The sequence below is a fragment of the Portunus trituberculatus genome, chromosome 30, assembly GCF_017591435.1.
Source record: "Portunus trituberculatus isolate SZX2019 chromosome 30, ASM1759143v1, whole genome shotgun sequence".
Taxonomy (NCBI): domain Eukaryota; kingdom Metazoa; phylum Arthropoda; class Malacostraca; order Decapoda; family Portunidae; genus Portunus; species Portunus trituberculatus.
Genome location: NC_059284.1, coordinates 285,893 through 304,454, shown reverse-complemented (window position 1 = coordinate 304,454; position 18,562 = coordinate 285,893). Strand labels below are relative to the sequence as shown.

General features: G+C 38.1%; 1 protein-coding gene across 1 annotated transcript; it reads left to right on the top strand.

Moving 5' to 3' along the window:
• The first annotated feature begins 9,899 nt into the window (after positions 1-9,899).
• Positions 9,900-11,768, top strand: LOC123510705 (SCAN domain-containing protein 3-like). The gene has a single exon (XM_045266039.1). It carries the CDS (start codon positions 9,900-9,902, stop codon positions 11,766-11,768), a length of 1,869 nt encoding a protein of 622 aa, XP_045121974.1.
• Positions 11,769-18,562: the final 6,794 nt, after the last annotated feature.

Below are 18,562 nucleotides of genomic sequence, written 5' to 3'. Positions count from 1 at the left end.
GCGGAAGGAAGGAAGAACCTTTAAATTACAGACCGGTATCACTAACTAGTGTAATATGCAAGATGTGTGAAAAAGTAATAAAGAAGCAATGGATTGAGTTTCTTGAAGACAACAAAATATTATCAAATAGCCAATTTGGTTTTAGAAAAGGTCGGTCATGTGTAACAAATTTATTGAGTTTCTACTCTAGAATAGTTGATAAAGTACAAGAGGGAGAGGGATGGGTTGACTGTATTTATTTAGATCTAAAAAAGGAGTTTGATAAAGTGCCACATGAAAGATTACTATGGAAGTTAGAGGAGAAAGGTGGCTTAAAAGGAAGCACATTGAGATGGATGAAGAATTACTTAAGGGGGAGAGAAATAAGGACGATAGTTAAAGATATGAAGTCCAAGTGGAGAACAGTAGACAGCGGAGTGCCACAGGGGTCAGTATTGGCCCCAATACTTTTTCTCGTATATATAAATGACTTGCCAGAGGGAGTGAACAGCTACATAAATCTGTTATTAAACAAAAAGAGGATTGTGAAATACTACAGGAAGACTTAAACAAGATCTGGAAATGGAGCAAAAAATGGGAGATGGAATTCAATGTGGACAAAAGCCATGTTCATGGAAATGGGAAAAAGTGAAAGACGACCAGTGGGAATCTATAAGATGGGAGATGGAGTAGAACTAGAAAAAGTAAAAAAGGAAAAGGACTTGGGAGTGACAATGGAAGAAAATAATCAACCGGAAAGCCATATTGATAGAATTTTCAGAGAGACGTATAATTTGCTAAGGAATATTGGAGTAGCATTTCACTATATGGACAAGGAAATGATGAAGAAATTGATAAGTACTAAAATAAGACCTAGATTGGAATATGCAGGAGTTGTGTGGACTCCCATAAAAAGAAACACATAAGAAAATTAGAGAGACTACAAAAAATGGCTACAAGAATGGTTCCAGAATTTAAAGGGATGACATATGAGGAGAGACTAAAGGCTATGGATCTACCAACCTTGGAGCAGAGAAGAGAGAGAGGGGATCTGATACAAGTTTATAATTTGATTAACAGAATGGATGAAGTGGATAATGAGAAACTGATCCTGAGAGAAGAATATGACTTTAGAAGCACAAGATCACATAGTAAGAAACTAAGGAAGGGACGATGTCTGAGAGATGTTAAAAAATTTAGTTTCCCGCAAAGATGTGTTGAGACTTGGAACAGTTTGAGTGAGGAAGTGGTGTCAGCAAAGAGTTTACATAGTTTTAAAGAAAAATTGGATAAGTGTAGATATGGAGACTGGACCACACGAGCATAAAGCCCAGGCCCTGTAAAACTACAACTAGGTAAATACACACACACATGCAAGGTTACTGTGGAAATTAGAGAAGGGTGGTTTAAAAGGAAACACATTGAGATGGATGGAAAATTATTTGAGGGGGAGAGAAATACGGACGGTAGTCAAAGATATGAAGTCCAAGTGGAGAGCAGTAGAAAGCGGAGTGCCACAGGGGTCAGTATTGGCGCCAATACTTTTTCTCATTTATATAAATGACATGCCAGAAGGAGTGAAAAGCTACATAAATCTGTTTGCGGACAATGCAAAACAGTGCAGAGTTATAAAGCAAAAAGAGGATTGTGAAATACTGCAAGAAAATCTAAGTAAGATCTGGGAATGGAGTAAAAAGTGAGAGATGGAATTCAATGTGGACAAAAATCATGTCATGGAAATGGGAAAGAGTAAAAGACGACCAGTGAGAATCTATAAGATGGGAGATGGAGTAGAACTGGAGAAAGTAAAAAAGGAAAAGAATTTGGGAGTGACAATGGAAAAAATATTCAACCGGCAAGCCATTTTGATAGACATATAATTTGCTAAGGAATATTGGAATAGCATTTCACTACATAGACAAAGAAATGATGAAGAAATTGATAAGTGCTATAATAAAACCCAGATTGGAATATGCAGGAGTAGTGAGGACCCCTCATAAAAAGAAACACATAAGGAAGCTGGAGAGACTACAAAAATGGCTACAAGAATGGTCCCAGAACTTGAAGGGATGACATATGAGGAGAGACTAAAGGCTATGGATCTTCCAACATTGGAGCAGAGAATGGAGAGATAGACAGAACTTAGAAGAGGAAGTAGAAGAAATCCATAGAATGGGACCATATCAAGAAGGAACAGTCAGACCAATTAAGATACTACTAAAATCACAAGCAGCAACAGAAGAAATACTATATAGAAAAACAAAACTCAGAGAAACAGAAGGTTGCAAAGATATATATATAAAGAAAAATAGAAACGAGGAGGAAAGGAAGAAACACAACGAACTGGTGGCAGAAGCAAGAGAAAAAAAATAATGAAAGGTCAGAGGAGGAGAATGCATTTTTTTGGAGAATTATAGAAGACAGGATAAGGAAATGGTATATAAAAGAGAAGGAAGAGAAAAAAATGGAGCAAGTTTAACTAAAAATTATAAGAACAAGAGATTAAAAATTATGTATACGAACATAGATGGGGTTTTATTAAGTAAATTAGAATTAAGAGATTACATAAAGAAAGAACCAGATATTGTAAGCCTGGTGGAACTAAGTTAAATGAGGCAATAAAAATAGACATAGATAAAAGGTACAATATATGGAGGAGAGACAGACTGGGTAAAAGAGAAGTCATGATGATGTTAAGGAAAGAGATGGTGGTAAATCAAGTGGAGTTTGGGAAGAAAATCAGAAATACTGTATATTAAAATACAAAAAAAAAAAAAAAAGAAGAGGGCCTTATCCATCCTTTTATGTATGGAGTACTCTTTGCATGTTTGGGGGTTCCACTCTACTGCTTTATTAGATAGGCTGGAATCAAAAGCTTTTTGTCTCATCAACTCCCCTCCTCTCTCTCACTGCCGAAATGTTACTTACATCTCTTTCTATCTTTTATAACTAGTTTCATGCTAACTGCTCTACTGATCTTGCTAACTGCATGCCTTCCCTCCTCCAGCAGCCTCACTGCACAAGGCTTTCTTCTTCCTCTCACCCCTATTCTGTCCAACTCTCTAATGCAAGAGTTAACCAGTGCTCTCAATCATTCTTACCTTTCACTGGTAAACTCTGGAACTCCTTTCCTGCTTCTGTATTTCCATCTTTCTTTGACTTGACTTGTTTTAAGAGAGAGGTGTCAAAACATTTGTCCCTGAATTTTGGCTAACTCCTATGTCTTTTATGGAACTGGCAACATAGTGGGCCTTTTTTTTTTCCATATTTTGTTGCCCTTGCCAGCTTGTCCCTCCTACATAAAAAAAAAAAAAAAACCTAGGTAAAATAGCAGAACGGCCACTCATGTGGGAAATGGAATTTAATACGAAAACGTGCAGCGTTTTAGAATTTGGTAATGAGCAAAAGAAGGCTGAAGGGAGTTTACTCAATAGGGAATAAAAATTAAGAAGTCTGAAGAAAAAGACCTAGGAGTTACCATTGTGGATAACTTGTCACCAGAAAAGCACATAAATAGAATTACAGGAAATGCCTATGAACTTTTGAGAAATATAAAGCTGGCATTCATTTACAAAGACAAAGATATGATAAAAAACTGTTAACAACTCTAATACGCCCAAAATTAGAATATGCAGGTACAGTATGGTCATCAAACAAAAAGAAACACATAAGGAAACCAGAGATAATACAAAGGACAGCAACTAAGCTTCCCTCAAATTTAAGTGAACGGTCTTACAACCTTAGAAAGAGGAGATCCAATAGTAGTGTACAGAGGAGTAAATGGACTGGAAAAATTAGAAAGAGAAGACTTATTAATCTGGGATACCAGTGACACAAGAGGACGTGGAAAGAAATTAAGAAAGGACAGCTGCAGGAGATATCAAGAAATTCAGCTTTCCACAAAGATGTGTAGAGGTGTGGAGTGGTTTAAATAAGAGAGTCATTGAAGCAAGGACAATCAATAACCTCAAATAAATGTTGGATTTGCAGTGATATGGAGATTGGACGGCATGAGCATAGCTCTTTTCCTGTATGTTACAACTAGTTAAAATACAACACACAAACACACAAATATATATATATATATATATATATATATATATATATATATATATATATATATATATATATATATATATATATATATATATCCCTCTTCTTTAATTCAAAATCTTAAGATCAATCACAAATTTTGCAATGTAATAAAAGAAAGGTAAAATACAACTATAGGCTTAATTATACTCAGCCACATTCTCAACAAATGATAATCACTAAAATGAAAATCTAAGCATACAGTGCCAAGCCAAAATCTCTCTGTAAACCACAAGTTTAAAGCTTTCTTCCAAAAAATCTGCCACTTTGATTACCACAAAATTGTCACAAATATTTAACAGAAATGTTTATGCACATTAATAAAAGTTATCCTACACAGAAAACATTCTATGCACATATGGAGCTTACAGCTTTGTTTAGCCAAATTTTGTAAAATTCAAGAGTTGACAAGTGACACATTCACATCTGCCAGGCAGCTATCTGTGGCAAGATGTTTTGCCGCAGGATGTCTCTTGGTGGTCTGTACAGAAACACCATGTCAACTTCCTGTAAGTGTATGGCATTGTCATCAACTTTTTCTTTCAAACTTATGTAATACAGTGGGTTCTAAGAACTTGAGCATAATGCATTCAAGAAGACTGTTTAAGGTGCAAATTGGTTGAGATCCAAAACTTATTTTCCTTTTAGTAAATAATGTAAATAATTGTGGTGCCCCCTGCTATAGTGAGGTAGGTGACACCCGGGTTAAAATTTAGTTGTGAGATGCTTCATTTAGGGCAGTGTTTCCCAACCTTTTCGCAGCGATTACCCAAAAATACAATTTCACAATCATCCATTACCCCAATGAACAAATACTCGTAATATAGGAAAAAAAGTAACTGTATTTCATACTTCAAAAGCAGACAAAATAGAAACTATGCAACACAATAATGCAAATCTATAATACGAAAAGAAGTAATTTTAGTTCATACATAGAAAGCAGAAAAAATTAATAGAAATCTTCATTGAAATTATATGAAAACGTAAACTGATTGCCTCATCCCATGCCAAACATCCATTACCCCAAAAATATGGGGTCATTACCCCACTGGGGTAATTTACCCCTAGGTTGGGAACCACTGATTTAGGGCAATTCAAGCTCTTTCATGAGGTACCTAACATATTCTGAAAGTTCTAAACATAAGTTCATACTGTGGAAATATAATAGAAAAAAAAATCAAGATTTTTCCACTCCCACACCGTACAGCAAGATATCTGTGCTATAGCATGGCAAGCGCCCAAAAGAAGCACCAGAAACAATCACCAGGCATGTGATTATGGTGAATCATCACCTCCCAGCCAATGGAAATGTGGATACTTTGTGGCAAGCACCATGTATAGTTAGTGAGGGAAGTGCAGGACTTTCAAATGCCATTTTCTCGATTGCCTGTCTGTGTCGCTTGCCTCACTATAGCAGGGGGCACCACAATTTTATTCCTTTCCGAAATTTCTGATTCTCACCCAAGTATATAAAAATGGAACTAAAATTGATATTATTTATCTTTTGATGGTAAGTTTTATAGTGAAAGTAGATGGTGGTGAGAGAGTTACACATGAAGTGAATTGCTTATCAACTGTGAGAGGATTACGTTGTAAACAATCCTCTCACAAAATTGCAACCTCTCTTCTCCTTTATCCTCTTCTTGCCTACTTAAAACTTATTTTCTTCTAAGAACAATGTCTTCAATGTCTAGTGCAGGGTCATCAATGAGCTCTTCTGAGATTAATAGAGCAGCCGGTCTCTTTAGGGTGGCCATTTTTTATACACTCCAGTTGATCAACTTTCCCAAGTGAAGTGAGGGGAAGAGGGGCAAAATGCAGGGAATAATGTCCTGTGGAATACACCCATAGTTACATAGACATACAAGGCACAACAGACCAACTAGTTTTGTCTCAAGTGATGGAGTCTGCTTAGACACTAAAAACATCCTTTGGCAAGATTGGTTGCTTTGATAACATCTTTATTTTTAACTATGGTAGTAATGGTCGACTTAGCCACAGTGATCACACCTGACCATAACAAACAGAGATGAACAACTGATAATTCTCAACCACAGTTGTCCTGTGTTAGTGAAGTAACTGCACAATTACAGTGTATCACACAGCACTGTACACTCACATAGAATTGATAAAGTAAGGGCATGGCAGTACGGTGTCCTGCTGTGTAGGTAACTCTCAATTTGACAAGATAACTAAAAGACCTTGACACCTGAATCACAAACCAAAGTGGAGACAGCTCAGCTCCATGACCCTAAACCCATAGGCCAGGGTGTGCCACAGTATGATTGTAATGCAGTACATAGACAGCCAGGTATAACAACATAGGAATAACTAAAACATATCATCCAGACATGGCAAGAACCAGCCAGGAACTGAGGCTCCTAGGACAAAACACCTGCCCTCCTTAGTGTGGTGTGCGCCGGAGGCAGTCCATAACTACAGTCAGCCTGTCAAGGTCTGGTTTTTGGTCAACCTCCAGGGTTATACACAGGTGCAGTATATAGCATGGTTAATAGGTACCAAAAACTCCCGCATTCAGTACTTTGTGCGTGTGGTACGCGGCGTGCAGGGAACAGGCATGGGTGGCGTAGGCAATTCAACACATGCAATTGTGGCTAATGAGAGTATGGAAGAATACACAAATGTTTAAGAATGGTTATTGCTACCATTACCAATGTGCACACAAATGGTTAAAATTGGTTATTTCCACCACCACCAATCTGCATTTCAACCATATTATTTTGTTTGCAAGACACACAAATTTCAATGATGTTCAGTTACATGAGTGAATTTCCAGCACTTATTACATCCTGGATTTCGTTAAATAAAAATACATGATGCTTTTTGAAAAATTCAAATCATATCAGATATATATTTCATCAGTGGTTAGTTGGACTTTTGTATATATTTCCACAGCAACTATATTCAGGCCCTGAGTATAACATTCTAGAGAAAAAGGGATACGTTTATAAGTCTTAAAGTTACCAGCTCCGAAATATACTTTACAAAACAAAACAAATTGCAAGAATTGAATCTTTGGGCAGATGGCTGTTTTTTTTCATGATACAAATAATAGCAAAAGTAGCTTTGAATAAAGTTTACCAAGCTTTATGGTGCATTAGCATACCACTGCAATCACCATCACATTCATTTTTCTTCATACCTTCAGAAACCCACATTCATTCATAGTCATCAAACTCAGTAATACTTCCTTCAAGCTTTCCAACTTTTCAGGCACTACACTACCATCACAGCTTCTACATTTCTCCATGCAGTTCACATAAGCCATGATGATATATATACACTTAAACCTCGGCTATCGTGCCCAATTGGGGCTGAAATAGCCGCGCCATAGCCAAAAACGCGATAGCCAAATTGAACAACTAATGATGAAAATTGTTATTGGTGCCACAACCACAAATTTTACTCCTAATATCCCTCATTTTTACCTTTTTTTTAATTACTGTATAATCCATTGGTACCAATTAAAACATGTCAAGGTTGTAACATAAAAAAAATTACATCAGCTCATTGTATTTATCCCATGACGTCATGACCAAAATGGCTGGGCGCATTCATAAACAACATTTCACAGCTAGGGTTCTGTCTTGTCTCATTGGTTTACGTTCGGCGATGGTAGGAGGACGGCGTAGAGGGTTGGTGGCCATTGTGAGCACAAAAAATGGTAGAATCTGGCTATCACTGTCTAGTGGGGAGGACGCGCACTCAGAGACTGTGTTTCTTCTTGGCGGGAAGGCGGTTTTGACCAATGAGCGCTCAGATATCCCATGACGTCATGGGTGGGTGCGCGATAGCAGGCATCTGAGGTCGCGATAATGAAATTTTAACAGCTTTTCATGGGTGCGTGATAGCAATAAAATGCGATAGCTGAAGTCGCGATAGCGAGGTTGACTATGTATATATATATACAGTCAACCCTCGGCTATCGCGACTTCAGCTATCGCGTTTTATTGCCATCATGCACCCATGAAAAGCTACTAAAATTTCATTATCGCGACCTCAGATGCCTGCTATCGCTCGCCCAGCAATGACATCATGGGATATCTGAGCACTCATTGGCCAAAACCGCCTTCCCGCCAAGTTCGATTCGGCTATGGCGCGGCTATTTCGGCCCCAATTGGGCACGATAGCCGAGGGTTAAGTGTGTGTATATATATATATATATATATATATATATATATATATATATATATATATATATATATATATATATTATTACGGTTTAACATTCTCCACACGGCTGCAGTTAGCTGCTACAGCTCACTAGACTGTTATTCTGGCAAAATTGCCAACTTAGTTACGGTCAGTACAGTGGGGATTATAAAACACTCCACAGAGTCCCCACTACTATGACTCACAGCCGCCGTAACCCTCAGGTTCTTTCAAGGTCGCCAACAGTGTGTAATTTCCCCCACTGTAAGGGAATCTCCTCAGCAACTCCTTCTCCTCCTGTACCCAACCAAGTAGAATTTATAAATGGTAGATGTTATGTGTAACAGGGCGAGGCCTTAATACCCCGTAGAGAAACCGCCCACAAGGACAATTCCACCCACTTCTCTATGAAGTATTAATGCCTCTCCGCACACCTTGCACCCAGGCTGTGAGGGTTCACAGACTGGGACAAAACGTGCAGTACATATATTACTATACTATCCTACTACAACAGGTGCTTCCTAACACCTGTCAGACTGACATCCCTGGCCTACTACTACTGCAATATATGATGTGTACAGCACATCCAGTGATGTACTCGTACACACAAGCCCAGACACCACCTACGGGTGACACCCACTATACCAGGGGTACTCAACTGGCGGACCGCGGTCCGGATCCGGACCTTCTGAGTGTTGCAGTTGGACCTCAGACCCCAGGAAGAGAAAATTCTAGTTAAATAGCATGAAGGTCCTGGTGAAAGTATCTTGCAAGTTTTTTTTTTGGTCGACTATGACTATATATATTTAGAATAGTTTTCCTATGATATTACATTTTCTGTTATTGCTTTTGCATTAACAGAAAATGAGAAAAATCAGCTGGCTTCTGTTGTTTACATACATGGCTGGCGAGGCAAGGGTAAACTTTGACGTGAAATGTTCTGGACAAGTCTGAATTTATCTTAGGCTTCCTATCAATAGTTGCATTTGTTCAGGAATAATTCAGGAGTACGTTGGTAGCAGGGGCATATATTCAGGGTGTGCTAGCCTGCTTAAAATATGGGGTTGGGTGTGCTGCTCAACCAGCCAGCGCTCATTGCTGGTTGAGCAGCACAACCAGCCATGGCTGGAAGTTATAAAATACTTTTGGCTCTCATTATGTGGCACATGTACGTCGATTTTGCGTCGAGAGTTCACAGGCTGCAGGAGGAGCGCGTTTTGCTATGGAGCCCGTAGACAGGTGAAAAAAAAAATCAGATGGGACAAATTGAATAATTGGTAACAGATTCAATTCTTCTTACTGACGCACATAATGATGACCAGTAAACATTAATTACTTCACCCCTTGGGGTGTAGTATTGTTTTGAGTGTGTGTGTGTGTGTGTGTGTGTGTGTGTGTGTGTGTGTGTGTGTGTGTGTGTGTGTGTGTGTGTGTGTGTGTGTGTGTGTGTGTGTCTGTCTGTCTGTGTGTGTGTCTGTCTGTTTGTCAGCCTGTGTGTCCGAACTACTGTGAACGGATCAAAACGAACCTTGGTAGACACATTGGGTATGACACGGCAAACACTCAGAATACATTTGACCTCGCCAAGGTCAAAGGTTGTTGTGATGAACCAACTGGTAAATTTGTAACACGTTTTTTTTTCATTTACAGGAGACATGGCGTGTTCGAAGAGAAGAAAGGTTGATGATGAAAATCGTTCCTTCAAGGAAGAATGGATACAACAGTATGCTTTCACTCTTCCTACAACCAGCTCTAAGCCAATTTGCCTTATATGTAGCGAAACCGTTGCCTTAGTGAAGAGCAGTAATCTTAAACGCCATTATGAAACTAAACACAGTGGATTTGAAAAGATGTATCAGCAAGGAACTGAAGAGAGAAAAAATAAAATAAATAAGCTAAAATCGCTGTATGAAAGATCAACCATTGTTCTTGCCAGTACCATGACAGCCCAGGAGAGAGCAGTAGAGTGTTCATTGAGGATAGCTTGGATCTTGGGAAAACACAAGAAACCCTTCGCTGACGCTGAAGTTGTGAAAGAATGTATGCTGGAAACTGTTGATACATTGTTTGATGGTAGACAGAAGAATGAAATTAAAGATAAAATAAAGCAGATTCCATTATCTGATTCCACATCAATGAGGAGAACAGAACTATTGGCTAATGATCTTATGTTGCAACTTGATTTAGGACTGAAAGAAGCACCGTGTATCTCACTGGCTATTGATGAATCAACAGACAGTACTGACCATGCTCAACTCATGGTTTTTGTTAGATATTATGATGCAAGGAAGAAAGAATTTTGCCAGGACTTGTTGGGTGTGACTGATCTCAAAGGAAGAACACGAGGAGAGGATATCTATGGAGCTTTGAAAGGCATGTTAGAATCAAGAAATATTGATGTTAAATCCATATTTTCACTGACTACAGATGGAGCCCCAGCTATGGTTGGGCGAGAGAAGGGACTAGTTGCAAGATTAAAAGAAGATAATGCTGACATGATAACTTACCACTGCATAATCCACCAATCAGTACTGTGTGCTAGTCTTGGAGATGAATATAGAGAAGTCATGGAGACTATCATGAAGCTAGTAAACTTCCTTCGATCTACATCGGCACTCCAACATCGTCTACTCAGAACCTTTCTTACCGAGGTCAATGCAAGCCATGATGATTTACTAGTGCACAACAATGTGAGATGGCTAAGTAAGGGAAGAGTTTTGGAGCGATTTTGGGCAATTAGGAAGGAGTTACAGACTTTCCTCGAAAGTCAAAACAGTGTGAAGGCAAATGCATTTTCTGATTTTTTGAAAGATGACAAGAAAATGGAAACTGTTGGATTTTTGACAGACATGATGTCACATCTGAATGATCTTAATGTCAAACTTCAAGGGGAAAAACACACCATCTTCAATTTGATCTCAGTAATTCGTGCTTTCCAGAAAAAATTGGATCTTTTCAAAACTGATATTCAAAGCCAACTTTTGCATTTTCCCAGACTTTTGGAGCAATGTAATGATGAAACAGGTACTAACCATGTTCAATTTATTGAGAACCTAATCAATAATTTCAAGGTGCGCTTTGATGACTTTGTTCTTGGAAATCAGTTGCTGCTGTTCATTCAAAACCCTTTTCTAGTGACAGATATAACAGAATTTTCAGACGAAGCAAAACTCGCCTGCAAATGGGTAGATGCTGCAAAAATCCAACTGGAAATCATTGACTTTCAAGAGAATGTAGAGCTGAAACAAATACTCTGTGATTGTTCACCAGAAACATTTTGGTCAAAGGAAGGATCCCCTGCTAATTTCCCTACTCTTCATAGACTAGCAGTGCAAATTCTCACAATGTTTGGCTCCACTTACTCCTGTGAGTCTGCTTTCTCTACCATGAACTTTGTGAAGAACAAGTTTCGCTCATGCATGACCAGTGAACACCTCCACCACTGTATTCGACTGGCTGTCACCAAATTAGTACCGAGATTCAGCGAGTTGATAAGGAACAAGAAGTGTAATTTTTCTCACTAAGCTTAATTGAGAAAAACGACTTTTTAAAATGACAAAAAATCAACACAACAGCTTTGAAATCCTTGCTGTAGTGTTGATTTTTTTTTCATTTCTAAGTTCTTAATTTCATTTTCAAAAAGTCTTGAGAGGTTTCTAAAAGTTTTGAGATTTTTTTTTTGAGAGGTCATAGTTCTTGCCAATAACATGACAGCCCAGGAGAGAGCAGTGGAGTGTTCACTGAGGATAACTTTTATCTATATCACGATGCAAGCAAGAAAGAATCTTGCCAGGACTTGTTGGGTGTGATTGATAAGGAAGAACACGGGGAGAGGAATTTGTAAATTTTTATTTTTTTTTCTATGAGGGAAAGTTATGAGTGAGTGAGTGATTTGAAGGAAGGCACCACAACAGTCAATGTCTTTTTTTCAGGGAAGTTATGAATGAGTGAGTGAGTGAGTGAGTGATTTAAAGGAAGGCACCACAACAGCCAATGTCTTTTTTTTCGAGGAAAATTATGAATGAGTGAGTGAGTGAGTGATTTGAAGGAAGGCGCCGCAACAGCCAATGTCTTTTTTTCAAGGAAAGTTATGAATGAGTGAGTGAGTGATTTGAAGGAAGGCGCCACAACAGCCAGGGTCTTTTTTTCAGGGAAAATTATGAGATTGTTTTCTTTTTTATATTTCATGTAATAAAAATTTCCGGACCTATGCGTACATTGGAGCTTGTCTAACTGGACCTTTGCTTATAATAGTTGAGTAGCCCTGCACTATACACTCGTCGCAGACAAGTCTGGCGGACGACAACTACACACCACTGGCCGACATGAAGCCTCTCAGCCTTCAATGGTGTGCATGGCTACTACCACTACAATACAGTTTACTACTGAAACTATACAAAAGATGGTGGGGGTTCACAGCCGCACACCAAACACACTGGTGACCACGGCCACCACAACAGCAAAAACAGGACGAGACAAAGCGTGTCTCTCCACGTCGCCACACCCAAGTGGGACGAACGCACTAGAAATGCAGCCCCAACCGGCCACACTTTCTCAGAACAACAAGCCCGTTGTTCTACACAGCCACGGTCTACCGAGTAACAAGCCAGCTACTCAATAGGAGGGCACAACTCCCAGACCGATGACTAATGAGCAACAAGAGAAGCCCAGCAACACTAATCTCCCTAACACTGTGCCAGACCGACGAGAGTGCGTGTCTATCTCCGCTGAAGGCTACCTTGAGACTGAGGCTCGCAGACACAACAAAATGGTGGAAACAAAGAGAGGGGGTTTGGCCGCACAGCGGAATAGCGACAGCCCGCGCTTGGGCCAGAGACTACACATATAATATAATTAAATAAAGGGGAAATAATGCGGTGGCCCTCACAATATATATATATATATATATATATATATATATATATATATATATATATATATATATATATATATATATATAAACACACACACACACACATACAATGGAGATTCTACTTGAACTTAATTAATTTCAAATGGCTGTTGGCGTATTAAAAAGTTTGACTATTGATACTTATAAATCAAGAAATTAGTTTTAATTTAAGCAAAGCCTCAAGTTTATAGTAATTTCAATGTATTTTTTTTTTTTACAATATTGATTTGTATATACCATAAGTGAAGGCTGGTGATGGATAACTTAAAAGAGGAGGGAAGAAGGGTAGGGAGGAGGAGGGAGGTCGCCGGAATATGAGTCACCATCCATGAAAACGTCTTTGTAACTTTTCTCCTGGTGTGATTCCTGTGAATCCACTAGTGGAGGACTATGGCTCACTAACACTTGCACTTTCAATAGATTCCTTATTTTCATCACTAATTAGCCTCTTTGGTGCCATTGTAAGATTTCAAATGAAAAACTAGACAGAACAAAGAAGAATGTTGTTTTCTCAAGACTGCGGGAGGACTAGGGATGCACACCAGCATCCGGTATACCAGTATTAAAGTAATACCAATATTATCAGTAATACAGTATCAGAACGATGCAGTGGCAGCTGCAAGAAGGGAGATGACAGAGCTTTGTATACGACCAAATGTGTGGCTGTTTGATTACCAGATATTTTCAACACTAATAAGTCTTTGGTGTTAATGTAAGTTTATAAATGATAAAGTACAGATAGAATGTTATTCTGATGACTGCAGCAGCACAAGTCACAACTGGCAGAGGGAGAATAGGAACACCAGGGAGTCTGTTTACAACCACGTGTATGGACGTTTGACTATCAGGTATTTTTTAAAGTATTAAATTAAACTTTTGCATTCGAGTATAAAAAGTTTGAGTATTTACACGTTCGAGTATTGAGTCTCCACTGTGTGTGTGTGTGTGTGTGTGTGTGTGTGTGTGTGTGTGTGTGTGTGTGTGTGTGTGTGTGTGTGTGTGTGTGTATTTACCTACTTGTATTTACCTAGTTGTAGTTTTACAAGGCCTGGGCTTTATGCTTGTGTGGCCCCGTCTCCATATCTACACTTATCCAATCTTACTTTAAAAGTGTGCACACTCGTTGCAGACACTACTTCTTCATCTAAACTGTTCCACGTCTCAATACATCTCTGCGGGAAACTATATTTTTTAATATCTCTCAGACATCTTCCTTTTCTCAGCTTTTTACTATGCTATCTTGTGCTTCGGATGTCATATTCTTCTCTCAGGATCAGTTTCTCATTATCCACTTGGTCCATTCTGTTGATCAATTTATAAACTTGTATCAGGTCTCCACTCTCCCTTCTTTGTTCCAGGGTTGGTAGATCCATAGCCTTTATTCTCTCCTCATATGTCATCCCTTTAAATTCTGGAACCATTCTTGTAGCTATTTTTTTGTAGCCTCTCCAATTTCCTTATGTGTTTCTTTTTATGAGGGGTCCACACTACTCCTGCATATTCCAATCTGGGTCTTATTATAGTACTTATCAATTTCTTCATTTTTTCTTTGTTCATGTAGTGAAATGCTACTCCAATATTCCTTAGCAAATTATATGTTTCTCTAAAAATTCTATCAATATGGCTTACTGGTTGATTGTTTTCTTCCATCGTCACTCCTAAGTCCTTTTCCTCTTTGACTTTCTCCAGTTCTACTCCATCTCCCATCTTATAGATTCCCACAGGTCGTCTTTCACTCTTTCCCATTTCCATGACGTGGCTTTTGTTCACATTGAACTCCATTTCCCACTTCTTACTCCATTCCCAGATCTTATTTAGGTCTTCTTGCAGTATTTCACAATCCTCCTTTTGCTTTATAACTCTGCACAGTTTCGTATCGTCCGCAAACAAATTTATGTAGCTGTTCACTCCTTCTGGCATGTCGTTAATATAAAAGAGGAAAAGTATTGGTGCCAATGCTGACCCCTGTGGCACTCCACTTTCTACTGCTCTCCACTTTGACTTCATATCTTTAACTACTGTCCTTATTTCTCTCCCCCTCAAATAATTTTCTATCCATCTCAATGTGCTTCCTTTTAAGCCACCCTTCTCCTTTAACTTACACAGTAATCTTGCATGTGTGTGTGTGTGTGTGTGTGTGTGTGTGTGTGTGTGTGTGTGTGTGTGTGTGTGTATTTACCTAGTTGTATTTACCTAGTTGTAGTTTTACAGGGCCTGTCTTTGCTGATACCACTTCCTCACTCAAACTGTTCCAAGTCTCAACACATCTTTATGGAAACTAAATTTTTAACATCTCTCAGACATGTGTGTGTGTGTGTGTGTGTGTGTGTGTCTGTTCTGGAACCATTCTTGTAGCCATTTTTGTAGTCTCTCTAATTTTCTTATGTGTTTCTTTTTGGGGAGTCCACACAACTCCTGCATATTCCAATCTAGGTCTTATTTTAGTACTTATCAATTTCTTCATCATTTCCTTGTCCATATAGTGAAATGCTACTCCAATATTCCTTAGCAAATTATACGTCTCTGAAAATTCTATCAATATGGCTAACCGGTTGATTATTTTCTTCCATTGTCACTCCCAAGTCCTTTTCCTTTTTACTTTTTCTAGTTCTACTCCATCTCCCATCTTATAGATTCCCACTGGTCGTCTTTCACTTTTTCCCATTTCCATGACATGGCTTTTGTCCACATTGAATTCCATCTCCCATTTTTTGCTCCATTTCCAGATCTTGTTTAAGTCTTCCTGTAGTATTTCACAATCCTCTTTTGTTTAATGACTCTGCACAGTTTCGCATCGTCCATAAACAGATTTATGTAGCTGTTCACTCCCTCTGGCATGTCATTTATATATACGAGAAAAAGTATTGGTGCCAATACTGACCCCTGTGGCACTCCGCTGTCTACTGTTCTCCACTTGGACTTCATATCTTTAACTATCGTCCTTATTTCTCTCCCATTAAGTAATTCTTCATCCATCTCAATGTGCTTCCTTTTAAGCCACCCTTCTCCTCTAACTTCCATAGTAATCTTTCATGTGGCACTTTATCAAAAGCCTTTTTTAGATCTAAATAAATACAGTCAACCCATCCCTCTCTCTCTTGTACTTTATCAACTATTCTAGAGTAGAAACTCAATAAATTTGTCACACATGACCGACCTTTTCTAAAACCAAATTGGCTATTTGATAATATTTTGTTGTCTTCAAGAAACTCGATCCATTGCTTCTTTATTACTTTTTCACACATCTTGCATATTACACTAGTTAGTGATACCGGCCTGTAATTTAAAGGTTCTTCCTTCCTTCCGCTCTTATATATGGGAACCACCTCAGCTCTTTTCCACTCCACTGGCACTGTTCCATTTTCTATTGAGCATTTTATGATGTTGTATATTGGACTTGCTAGTTCTTCCCTACATTCTTTCAGTATTCTGCCTGAGACTTCATCCGGTCCCATTGCCTTTTCCTCATCCAATTCCGTCATCAACTTTTTATTTCAAGCTTGGTTACTTTAATCTCTTTCATATAGACAGTCTCTCTATTACCCTGTGGTCTTTCAAATTTGGATTCCTTAGTAAAGACCTCATGAAATTTACTATTTAACAGTTCTGCCATACTTTTGGGTCTTCCACCATTCCGTTTTCTCCTTTTAACCTTTCTATTGTTTCTTTTTGTCTTATTTTTCCATTTATGAATCTGTAGAACAATTTTGGTTGTTCCTTACATTTTTCGACAATGTCCTTTTCATAGTTCTTTTCTTCTTCCTTTCTCACCTTAGCATATTCATTTCTTGCTGTTTTGAAGTTTTCCTTATTTTCTGGATTTCTGTTTCTTCTCCACCTTTTCCATGCTCCATCTCGTTTCTCCTTTGCCCTAGCACATCTTGCATTAAACCAATCTTTCTTTCCTTCTTCTTTAGGTCTATATTTGAACATATTCCCTGACCCCAGTTTTGTATATTTCCAAAAATAAGTTATATTTCTCTTGAACCGTTAATGAGTTTTCCATCTCCTCCCAGTTTACGTTTTAAAATAGTTCTTGAGATTCTCAATATCAGCCTTTCTGTAATTTAATCGGTCTCCTTTGTATGATTCATCTCTATCTTCCTTTCCTTCTTCTATATCCATCTCTAATATTACATGGTCACTCTTTCCCAATGGGCACTTGTATCTTATATCATCGTTAATTGGTATATCCCTTGTAAAAACTAGGTCTAATCTTGCCGGCTCATCGTTTCCTCTGAATCTTGTGTTTTCCTTTACTCTTTGGACCATCAAATTATCTATCATTAGGTTCAGGAATCTATCTCCCAGGCATCTTCCCCATACCACTTTCATAATTTTCCCAGTCTACCTCCTTACAGTTGAAATCTCCTATCAATATCACTTTTCTCCTTTCCTTAATGATTCTTGTAAGACTCCTTATTGTGTCATCTATCATGTCTCTATATTCTTGGTTAGTCCATGAGTTTGTTTTGGTGGCACATATGTTCCAATGATTGTTAACTCCTTTTTGTTAATATGCATCTTAACATACAGTATTTCTGATTTTCCTTCCCAAACTCCACTTGATTTACCACTATCTCCTTCCTTAACATCATCATGACTCCTCCTCCTCCTTTACCCACTCTCTCTCTCCTCCATATATTATACCTTTTATCTATGTCTATTTTTATTGCCTCATTTAACTTTGTTTCCACCAGGCATACAATATCTGGTTCTTCTTTCTTTATGTAATCTCTTAATTCTAATTTACTAGATAAAATCCCATCTATGTTTGTATACATCATTTTTAATCTCTTGTTCTTATCATTTTTAGTTAAACTTGCTCCATTCTTTTCTCTTCTTTCTCTTTTATATACCATTTCCTTATCCTGTCTCCTATAATTCTCCAAAAATGCCTTCTTCTCCTCCTCTGACCTTTCATTATTTTTTTTCTCTTGCTTCTGCCACCAGTTCATTGTGTCTCTTCCTTTCCTCCTTGTTTCTATTTTTCTTTATATATATATCTTTGCAACCTTCTGTTTCTCTGAGTTTCGTTTTTCTATATAGTACTTCTTCTGCTGCTGCTTGTGATTTTAGTAATATCTTAATTGGTCTCACTGTTCCTTCTTGATATGGTCCCATTCTATGGATTTCTTCTACTTCCTCTTCTAAGTTCTGTCTATCCTCGTCATTCAGATGTTTTAGTAGGTCTTTTACTGATTTCATTTCGTCTTTTTCCCTTCTTGGTCTATATTTAACATTTTTTCTTTCAGTCCAAAAATAATTACACTTCTTTTTTCTGCATTTCTCTTACTAAATTTTCTTTTTCTTGAGGACTCCTATCATTTTGCTTGTCATATTTTCATCTCTTTCTTTTAACTGTTCTTGAAATACTTCTTGAAATGATTCCTTGTCTTTCTTATC

Excerpts from the sequence above, each read along its gene's own strand:
- LOC123510705 (XM_045266039.1), top strand. The coding sequence starts at position 9,900 with ATGGCGTGTTCGAAGAGAAGAAAGGTTGATGATGAAAATCGTTCCTTC.